This window comes from Ostrea edulis, chromosome 7 (assembly GCF_947568905.1).
Source record: "Ostrea edulis chromosome 7, xbOstEdul1.1, whole genome shotgun sequence".
NCBI lineage: Eukaryota > Metazoa > Mollusca > Bivalvia > Ostreida > Ostreidae > Ostrea > Ostrea edulis.
The window spans coordinates 6,834,036-6,845,869 of record NC_079170.1 but is presented as its reverse complement, the minus strand read 5'-3'; the positions used below and the strand labels follow the sequence as shown (position 1 = coordinate 6,845,869).

Genomic DNA, 11,834 nt, shown 5'->3' with positions numbered 1-11,834 from the left:
CCAGATAAAAAATCCATATTTCAGGGTATCTAAACGATGTAAATCAATTATGAAGAAACCGAAAACTGTGCACGTGTATATCATTAAAATGCAGGAATAGGTATGCATGCAGTGGGGATATTTCACCCCAGACATTCACTTCAGCAACAATAGAAACTCTTCAAACTAATTCATTAATTATAACAGCATATTCTTCTGAGTATCCAATGTCCTTAATTATCGATCGACATTCACATTTCGAAATTATCCGAACAAGTCTGGGCACCGACTTTTTTCTTTCTACATGGATATGACCGTTATATAAAATTTAAAATTCTTTCAATATCTAGGTCAGTGGTGGTGTGACGTAGCGTAAATTTGTTTATTAGTAACTGGTATAGTCTCATCTGTACGTCACGCAGAAGTCCGGACGGGGGATTTAATGCGAACAAAGAGAGTTTCGCAATAGGTCGACCATAGCAATGCTCGTATCAACACTGGCGTCACGACCGTAGCTGTACCGGGTCCGTTTTGAGTCCCTCTCCGTCCGTCTACACCTAACCCCCGGGGAATTATGGGGAATCTGGAAAAAGGCGTGGTCAGCATAACAGTATTGATAATATCAGTGATATTATCCTTAGTATTGTTTTCAGGTGAGAGTGGTTTTTTTTTTACCTGTGTTTTTTTAATCAATCGAGTATGCAGTATTATGTACGCGGATTAATTCGGTAGCTGGTTTGTGTGCAAGTTAGACATATTGAATAAGATTGAGTTCTCTCTGTGGAGTAAGATGTCAGTATATACAGAACGTAAACTCTTCTGTAACATTCAGTTAGCTAGGTATTAATGAAAATAGTGCATTTAAATATAAAAATCTATTCCTCGCCATTCGTATAGCAACATACGCTATGAAGCCCACGATACATATATATTAAAATATTCAATGTAGTTTATTGGCGTATTTTGAAATAGCAGGGATTAAATTTATTTACAAAAACAAAGCTAGAATCTATAGATATTTCTATAGAGGAAGATATAAAGATGCATTTACTACATGGGTGAATGTTTTAACAAACGGGTGGGTGGGGGTAGGGAAGAGGATGTGTATGTATATAATCCAGGTATAAATTTACACAAGTAGTAGTATAATAAAAATATAAAAATCTACACAAGTAGTAGTATAATAAAAATCTGCACAGGTAGTAGTATAATAAAAATATAAAGATCTACACAAGAAGTAGTATAATAAAAATATAAAGATCTACACAGGTAGTAGTATAATAAAAATATAATAATCTACACTAATAGTGGTATAATAAAAATATAAAAATCTACACTAATAGTGGTATAATAAAAATATAAAAATCTACACAAGTAGTAGTATAATAAAAATATAATAATCTACACAGGTACTATAATAAAAACATAAAGATCTACACAGGTAATATAATAAAGATATAAAGATCTACACAGGTAGTATAATAAAGATCTACACAGGTAGTAGTATAATAAAGATATAAAGATCTACACAGGTAGTATAATAAAGATATACACAGGTAGTAGTATAATAAAGATATAAAGATCTACACAGGTAGTATAATAATAAAAATATCACAACTGATTGAGTATACTCGTCTTTACTTCTTCAGGTGTACATGTATAATAATAGGGAGTATATCTTTTGTAATATAAATCAGAGAAATAAATTATGGATCCTATATTCAGAAACCATGGAGTCCAGGATAAAGGCTATACAGTCCACACCATATTTAGTTCGCACTAAACAAGAGGTTCATAACAACAATAACCCGAATCGTCCTGATCACACGGCTATTTGGTTAAAAAATATTTGAACATAGTGATTGGTTGTATATTATTTAACGTCCCGCTTGAGAATCTTTCACTGATATGGAGACGTCACCATTGCCGATTTTAGGCCTATGCTCGGCGCGTACGACCTTTGAGCAGGAAGGGATCTGATCTCTGCTGTGACAAGGGACCTCTAAGACTTTGAACCACCCTTGTGACCTTATCGATATCCTGTCCTCAATGACCTAGATTTAAACCGGCGTTGTGACCTAATCATGAACCTCAGTGACCTTTTGAAAACAAAATGATCTCAGTGGCTGATTCAGAAAAAAATCAAGGGGGAATGCGACCCGTTTGTACCACGAAAATGGGTTGGTGGGTTGAAGACCCCTAAATTTCAAGTACATGTGTAATGACAATTTTTGTTTACAATATTCAACCAAACCGTGTTCCAACCCACAACCCCTAGACCCCCCCCCCCCCCGCTAATTAATTTATATAGTGAATTGACTCGAGATCAATTAACTACCAGTATATCCTTGTGGGGAGCACAAAAGTATCCAACAACCAACAATAGCGAGGGAAGCCTGGGGGTGGGGGTAGTGATCCATCACTGCATATCCAATGTCCGTGACAGGGCTGTATGGAGCGCCAAATTAACATAAACTCAAATAATTGAAGATATCTTCAATTATTTGAAGATATCATCAATTCAATTATTGCTCTCTTTAATTGAATTAATGCGCGCATTAAATCAATTATTGCTCTCATCAAATGAATTAATGCGCGCATCAATTCAATTAATGCTCTCATCAATTGAATTGTAGTGCGCATCAATTTCATTGTTGATATCATTAATTCATTTGAAGAGATCATTAATTCAATTAAAGCGCGCATCAATTCAGCTGAAGAATTAATGCTATCATCAATTCAATTAATGCGTGCAATAATTCAGAATTGAAGATATCATTAATTATTTGAAGAGATCTTTAATTGAATTGTTGCGCGCATCAAATGAATTGATGATATCTTCAAATAATCTTCAATATCTTCAATTATTTGAGTTTATGTTAATTTGGTGCTCCAAAGGGCTCCCATTGGTTTACACGACTTTGTATTAACGTACCTTATTTTAAACTGGGTTTTTGTGTGCATCTGAAAAATAATTCTGTTGAATAACGTATCACTCTGTTTTCAATGTTTTATAGCTGACAATGTAGACGCATATCGGAGGGGCGGATCTAGATACTACCGATCCTACAGATATTATTACTATTCCCGCTATTACTACTACAGTTACTATGGATACAGCACCACCGGAAGTTCATCGTATGTATCAAACTAGTTCTTAGCAAAGTATAAGGGTTGTATAATAATGATGGTGGACTCACTGAATTTTAAATATACACTATCAATAGATAACCGATGAAAGATTATAATATTGAAATTTTAGGCAGTTCGTTATATGATACCAGTTTAAGTATAATACCATTATCTTATATACTGTATGTATGATAGTGGAAATGGTTTACGCAACAGCACATAGTTCCGAAGTTTTCATTTTATCATTTTTATATTCATTCGTTATGATAATCGTTCATATTAATGGGAAAATTACCAAACTTGTGATAGGGTATTTACGATGCACCAAATACACGTAATTTTGTCACTTAGCGCTAAATTGATAAAAAAAAAGAAGAATGAAATACATGTATGACAACATGTATATATAATTATATATATGATAATTCATATGTTACGGAGAGAACTTATATATAGGCAGTGTCTGCTGTCCAATCCTATTATGAATTATCGTAATAAAATACTGTTTAAATTAAATAAATTACAGGAGCGCCGGAATAATCGCGGGAGCAGTGATTGGTGGGATCTGTGCCATAGTGTTCATTACAATTGTCGTGTGTTTGATAAGGTATAAATACTTCAGAAACACGGGAACAAAGAGCGCACCATCCGTGCAAGTCAAACTGAACACACCTAGTTCCGGTAAATAATCTCTCTTTCTCTCTCTCTCTCTCTCTCTCTCTCTCTCTCTCTCTCTCTCTCTCTCTCATGTTGAAAATATTAATAATTACCATACATGTATCAATACATTTTGAATTTTTTTGCAACTTTTCTTGATTTTTATGAATTTCAGTCATTCAAAAAAGACAGGAATTTCATGAACGAAAAGGTCCGGCCTATTTTGAACCACCGCCTGGATATAATAACCTGTACGGACAACAGCCGCCCCCGGGTGCTTTCCAATACCAACCCACCTATCCCCCTCCGTCTGACCCCGCGTATCCGCCCGGGTATGTGCCGCGGTAATACTATACTCTGCATACACACCTAAGTACGAGTGACGAAAACTCGGGACTCCGCATGCTCGCCCGGATGTATGCCGCTGTAATTCTGCACTTATCGTGACTTTTCAACTCTCAACATGGACCGGAAACGGAAATTCTCTCTGCACTTATTCAAACGACGACACCAAGACATATATAACAAGGAGGACAAGTTGGCTGCACACGCACCGGTTCTTTTATATTTGATTTATTTTAAAATCAGCTTCTGATGTTTATGAGGACTGCTTTCGTGTTTGTGGTGAATTGCTAACTTTTACTATTTATTGCCTCCGTCCGAATCCTGAATCTCTGCAATCTTTCTAGATTGGAATCTCTGTGATATATATGATCGTATGTTACTGTCTACAGTGAGTTACTGCAATACCTTTATGGTACTCAATCGTTTTCTTTGAATACTCACCCGCAGTATTAAAAGTGAATACTTTTCATTCATGCACATTGATACGAGTGACTTGTTCGAGTGTAACCCACTGATCAGTGGAGTGTGACGAGTAACTGTTTGTTACATGTTCATGAAATTGTTAACGTTTTGCATTTATATACTGTTTTTATGTTTCTTCTACATATAAACAACAAACCTTACACATTAGCAATTCTAAGTGCTTTGTCTTCTACATATAAACAACAAACCTTACACATTAGCACTTCTAAGTGCTTTGCCTCAGTCAATAACACGTGTCATGGATTGTTAGTATATTAGTACTTCCGTCAGTCTCAACAAAAAAGTCAGTGGTTGTATATTTTTAAGCACGACACAAAGTAACAAAACTGCAAGATTTCGCGATATGAAAATTAAATAATTCCCATTGATTATGACGGGAAAAACTTCAAACAGTCTTTGTATTTTCTAGCAATTTTAAAAAGGTTATAATTATTTTCGAATGTTATTACACCCTGCAGTATTTACACATGATATATTATTATCTCTAAAATTATTTTACGCGCTTTAAACGTGTTTTTTTTTCTTTTCATTTTTCATTTTTTAACAAAGTTTGTTGACCTATAGGCATGTTATGGAAGCCGTCTTAGAGCTAAGACAAATCTAAAGATATCTTAGTCCTAACTGAGGCCATTGCATCTGTCCTAACTTGCATACATATATATCCTACAGTTAGGACATACCAGACTTGTCCTAATATAAACTAAGGAGGTATCTTGACCTGATTATGAATAGGATTCATATCTAAGATCATGTTTTTGTAATCGTCCTTATCTAATGACAGTGAACGAGTGAATGAGAGTTAGAGATTTTTTGCGGTATAATCTCTTGGTGAACAAGTGAAGGTGAGGAACAGTTATCAATATCGTATTTCCTATAAAGAAAACAAAATTAAGAAAAGGGCAAACGCGAACCCCTTGATATACCAAGGGTGGGATCAAGAGCTAGTGAGCATCCCCTGTTGACCGATCACACCCTCCGTGAGTCCTAATCTTAAATCATGTAAACGGAGTAGTCCGTAGTCAAAATCATTAGGCAAAGGGCGGCCTGACAATTTTTATTAGACACGTAATACAAAATTCGACTCAGTGATAGCTTGTATTTGCAAACTATATTACTATAATGACCATAGAATTGCGAAATACTAATTTTAAGGTGGGTCCTTAGTCCTGGATTTTTGGGGTTTAGGTAGCCTTTTTTTGTTTGGAATCAATAGATTAACATTCAGAGTAATGAGAAAATGCAAATTAGTTAAGGATTTCCATATTAATTTTCATTACAGACACTACTGAAGTAATGTACCCCTATGTAGATTTTTATGAAATTCATTGGAAACAGTTATCTGTTGTTATTTTAAAATAAAAACAAAACAAAAAATTTAAATTGCATTTATTTATCAGGAATCATGTCAATAACTAAAACACATGTCATTTTCAATATGTTCATCAAGTTTTAGTATAATAAGTGCAAAATTATTGAATTAGCCTTATTCTCCAAAATGTTAAAAAACAAACAAATATGGACACAATTTCCCTATAGCATGGTTTACATATCATTTTTTCTGTTTATATTAGTAGATGTACATCTGGTATAGTTATTTATGAAAAAAAAATCCATACCTTTCCTTAATAATTTCAAATCTATAGCTTCCAGAGTATGTATACCCCCATAAAAAAACCTAAGTCTGGCACCATACAACTGAGCTATTCAAAACCACTCATGGATTAAAATTTTATGTAATTTCATGAAAAGACATAGATAATAATTCCTTATCACCTTGGTAAAATGTTTGTGAAAAATATAGGAAATCTATTGCATAATGGACTTGATAAATAATTTAATGAAAACAGAGTTATTGTCCTTGGATTCAATATTTTGAAACACATCATTGACTATTCAAATATAACCAGGACTTTAGAAATATTTTATGGCTAACAAGATTTTTTTACAATAACTATTGAAAAAGACTCCAACAAAATTTATGTTCCAGTCATTAAATTATTGACTTTACAAAATCTTATGACGTCACAGGAGTGTGGAACAACGTTAAACGAGACTAATAAACAGTGGCGGATTGAGAGGGGGCACAACCACCCCCCACCCTAAATTTTCAAATTTAAGGTAAATCACGGTATCTTGCTTCGGAAAATGTACTAAACGATAAAAGAAGCAATAATTTCTTCAACTCCCGGAGAAATAAATTACAAAATCTTGTGATTTCTTGAATTACTTTATTAGGAGAACTAAAATTTGGGTCATTTTATTAATTTCACCTTTAAAAAATGATAGAAAATAGTACAAATGACTAAATAGGAGAAATATTTCAAGCCCCATAAAATCTTAAAAATCCAGGCGATTCCGGGGGCTTCGCCCCCCTGGAGCCCCACGAGGGCTTCGCCCTGGACCCACTGCCTCATAAAGTGCATGGCGCCCCCCGTAACCGCAAATTCCTGGATCCGCCCCTGATGAAACCCCTGTAACATCAACTTATTTGTTAGGTGCTTGTCGCGTATTTAAGGATGTATAGAATTGGACAGAACAAAAGCAGGCCTTTGTAATTTTCACAAACAATGTGATACAACGTCCCCTGTCGACCTATACTATGTTATGACGCCCAGCAGAGGGGGTCATAGTCTCTGTTCTTGACCATTACACACTCTTACGCTATGGATGTGGAAAAGGTATGAAGCAGATATGGAAAATTCCGTGGTGTCTTTTATTCGAGTTTACTGGGACATACCGAATCGACATGCAAGTGAAAATGAGTGTTGTTGATAAAACTCGACTTGAAGGCAACATCAAGATATTTTTTTTCTCATATGTAGAAGATAAATTCTGCTTTAAAAGAATACAAAAATCCAGGTCAGCTAATAATTGAGCAACATTTGTGTCCATGGAAATTCAAACATATATAATATCCCGACCAGGTATATCCAGGGGTCATGTTTGCCCGACTCTTAATTTTGTATTCTATAGGTTATGAGATTGACCACTGTACATTATATTTCATTTTTTTTTTCATTATGGACATAAGTCAACATTTTATATAATTTCAAAAATCTATGTACATAAATATGATAACAAAATACACAGTTCCTTGGCATAATAAAGTAAAAAATGTTCTTGTGTAAACGCAAAGCATTATTTACAATTAAAAATGAAAAAAAAAAGGTATCAAATGTTTGCATTCGGATTTGATCTTGCCGATTGGTCAACGTATATATGTCTCCGTCAATTACTCGACGTCTATTATCTAAGAAGCTTTACGTAATGAAACAGAAAACAGCTGGGTGATTGAAGCTCCTGATCATATTCATAGAATGTCTCGTGGAGCTATTATCAAAGAGTTTGTTTTCAAATATATGTCAACTATTGCTTTCTAACCACTTTTGCGGTTTTCTTTTCTTTTCCTCCAAAACCGCACGCCATACAATTCTTCGGTCGGTGTTCTCTCGACCCGCATTTATCTTTGCTAAGAATTTTACCATTCGTGTTCTTCTTCAAAATAAGATGTCTTAAAATAATCGACTGTTTGAATTTCCCTATGAACTTTGCCTATGAATAGAAGAATTAAACCCTTTTCCATTAGTGAATTATATTACACTGAAACACGAGTAGCTGAAAGAGAACAAGTATACAAAAGCCTGCATGAACAGGCCAGTTGAGGACAATGTTGATTTTAAAGATTAAATGCCAACAAATCTTCATTAAACTGAACTGAATTTATTTCTCATCACAATTACACAATTGTATAAATACAGAGATTTAGTACATATATTTTTTATAAAAGTGATGGCAATATATCACTAAATGTTTAAAGATCTGGACAGAGAGTTTGGTTTGGCACACACCTAATTACGTAATCTCCGTTTAGTGTGTACCAATTCGATCCCCATTCACTTTCCGTGGTTTGTTTTTTCAAAGACAGAATTATTCATCAATTTGTAAAAAAAAAAAAAAAAAAAAAAAATCCATGGGGTTCCGGGTTAGAATAGGTCCTTAGTACCCCTTGTCTGTCGTAAGAGGCGACTGAATGGGCGGTCCTTTGGATGAGACTGCAAAACCGAGGTCCCGTGTCACAGCAGGTGTGGCACGATGAAGATCCCTCCCTGCTCAACGGCTGAAAGCGCCGATGATAGGCCTAAAGAGGTATAGCGCTCTTGCTGACGAAACGGCCGACTCTGAAATCTAAAGGAAAAGCACCGGTTTCCAATAATAGACTGGCGTGTTATTTTTAAATATAGGCCAACGTTTTTAATGTTCCGTTAACCAAGATAGATAACAGCTGCAGTTTAGCATTACTGACATTTATATGAGTCGTTCTTTAATCAATAAACCATGTTCCTATGTGGAATGATGAACAGTACAATATAATATTTTCATAGGTGCGTTCATATCACACATCAACCCTTTACACATGGCATTACTTAGCTCACTGTCTTTTTCTGACATGGCAGCAGCATCTTCGATAGATTTCATCAGTTCATTTGCCTTTGGTTGATATTTCGAGTGTTTAGCTTTGCCTAAACATTATATGACAGTTGCTACAGGCGTTTTTATATTTACTTTTGAGAAGTCAATCTGTATTATAACAGTTATTTTCCTCCCTTGACCTACATGTGTATGTTTACTTGTTACATGTTGTACATGTGTGCCCCCTTTCTTGTTGTATTTGTTTAGCTTTTCGTCATCCACATTACGGTTTGAAAATCCGGTGCACACAGGAACAGGCTAGTGTAAACAAACGGAACTACAGTGATATTGGAATAAATTCCTTTACTTTGAGTCGTAACTTGCGAAGTTATGATGAAAATGACTAATATTTGTTAAAATACATGTATCACATTTACACACACGCACGCACGCACCCCCCCCCCGAAAACAATCCAAAAAAAAGCACCACCACCCCACCCCCCCAAAAAAAACAAGATGTGTTTGTGAAACAATAAATGTCCCCGATAGTAGTCAATTCCAAAGATGGCCAATGTCACAACGACACATATCTTATTACCAGTAGAAAGATCTTGTCACAAGAATATGAAAGTTCTAATATTTGCCATTTAGAAGTTATGACCAATGTACACAAAAAAATTAAAAGTAAGTCATATATCAAGGTCAAAAGATTTAGTACCCATGGAAAGGTCACTAGGAATACTCACTGGAAATACCAAAGCTAAAGCACTTACTGTTCAAAAGTTATTAGCAAGGTTAAAATTTTCAAAAAGCAGGTCAAACCCCAAGGTCAAGGTCACAGGGTAGAAAATGTTGGTACCCACGAAAAGGTCTTGTCACAAGGAATACTCAGGTGAAATATCAAAGCTCTAGCACTTGCTGTTCAAAAGTTATTAGCAAGCTTTAAGGTTAAAGTTTCAGACAGGAGGTTGAAAAATGTATTGCGTATCAGAATTTAGAAATACAAAAATTTGAAAATACCTGGCATGTATGGAAAACACTTTTTGACAACTTAAAAAAATCATAATTTTGCTATTTCAAGCAATGTTCCCCCCCCTACTTTTGAAGCCACATGTACTTTTATCTATTTACTCAAGCTCTGTATTGTTATCATTTTTCTCTTACAATTATAATAAAAATGCAAGCACTTACCAACAAATGTATGAGTGTGAGTATGAAAGTGTGTGAAAGTGGTTAGAAAAAATGGCAAATGTTCTTCTGTCTTATGTCAATGTTTGTGAAATAAAAAAATAATAAATAAAAAAAAAAGTTTCAGACAGGATGATAGAATTACAGACAGGACAAAAACAATATGACCCCTGATCTTCGATCTCGGGGGCATAAAAATAGAGTGGGAAAATATCGGACTTGAACTCGGAATGTATACTTTCAGTGTAAGATTACCGAGCACCTAAACCACTAGGACACCCAGGCATGTAAGTTTCAAGGTTTCACGTTTTATAGGCTGCTAAATCTCAAGGTAAATTTTGAGAAATGATTTTTATAAATATTTTAGCCATTTTCAACAAGAAGGTCACCTTAAACCAAATTTCCTCAAATGGACTTATGTACAGCCATACTCAAGTAAAACAATTTCAGTGTTTTATTTCTGGCTTAGACATGTTAAAGTGGCCTTTTGCAACAGTTTGTAATTTTTTAGGCCCATTACGTTACATCTACTATATACTCTATATAATCACGGTGATGTTTATGCTTATCAAATAAAGATACTATCAACATATAGATATCTTTATTGAGTAATTTGGGTAAACACAAGTATAAACTGACATTGTATGGCAGAATATTTGTAAAAAATTATATTCAGGAAAAAAGTATTTATGTAGGCGAAATTGCATACCAATTGTGCTATACTTCTTTTATAGCCCTTCACCAGTAATGGTGACTTCGCCATATAAGTGAAACAAATCTCGAGTGGGACGTTAAACAAGGATACAACAACCAGCAATGCTTCAAAATCTTTTTCGCAATAGTACTTTGCTTGTGATCTTTTTGTGTGTTAAAATCTATGGAAGATTTTAACCAAAGAAATTGGATAAATTTTAGAACCCTGTCAGTTTGAGCTCTACTGACAAAATAATATTTCAAATTTAGGCAATGCAAGACATACTTTTTCTTTCCAGATCTGAAACAAAATTAGAGAAATTTCTACGTCTTTCAATGTAAATTCCTTTCTTTTAAAATAACGGAGTGTGAGGCGATAACATTTTGTCCGTAATGATCTTGTTTTCGGGGGCAAAGTAATAATCACTGATTATCATGAAAATTATTTGGATATTCCAAGTCAACAACCAGAAAAAAATCCAGATTCAGCCCCCCCCCCCAAATATTTCAGATTCAGAATCATTTTAGACGTACACTAGATGAAACCGAGCGGGGAATCACAATTAGATAATATAATATAGAGGAAGGACTTTTTAAATGCGTGATTGAATTTTTGTGCACATGAATTGAATGAACGATTGTATCTAAAACTGATACGGTACCAATTTTGATGCACCAGATGCGCATTTCGACAAATAATGTCTCTTCAGTGATGCTCAACCGAAATGTTTGAAATCCGAAATAACTATGAAGTTTTAGAGCTAAATATAGCCAAAAACAGCGTGCCAAAATAGTGGAGCCAAATTCGTCCAAGGATAAGAGCTATGTATCCTGCTTTTAAAACGTCTTGCTCGAGAATTTTACACTCACATGGAGACGTCACCAAGACCGGTGAAGGGCTCCATTTAGGCCTATGCTCGGCGCTTACGGCCATTGAATGAACGATA

At 34.8% G+C, this 11,834-nt stretch overlaps 1 protein-coding gene and 1 long non-coding RNA gene across 2 annotated transcripts; one reads left to right on the top strand and one right to left on the bottom strand.

Moving 5' to 3' along the window:
• Positions 1 to 230: 230 nt before the first annotated feature.
• LOC125653934 (uncharacterized) lies at positions 231 to 4,743 on the top strand. Its single transcript, XM_048883617.2, has 4 exons — positions 231 to 632; positions 2,997 to 3,117; positions 3,638 to 3,792; positions 3,944 to 4,743. The coding sequence occupies exons 1-4, from the start codon at positions 554 to 556 to the stop codon at positions 4,114 to 4,116; spliced, it is 528 nt and encodes a 175-aa protein (XP_048739574.1). The 5' UTR covers positions 231 to 553; the 3' UTR covers positions 4,117 to 4,743.
• Positions 4,744 to 5,967: 1,224 nt separating this feature from the next.
• Positions 5,968 to 9,464, bottom strand: LOC125653951 (uncharacterized). The gene is made up of 2 exons (XR_007362142.2): positions 8,445 to 9,464; positions 5,968 to 8,148 (listed from the first exon to the last, which is right to left on the bottom strand). It is a non-coding gene; the product is annotated as an uncharacterized LOC125653951 (long non-coding RNA).
• Positions 9,465 to 11,834: the final 2,370 nt, after the last annotated feature.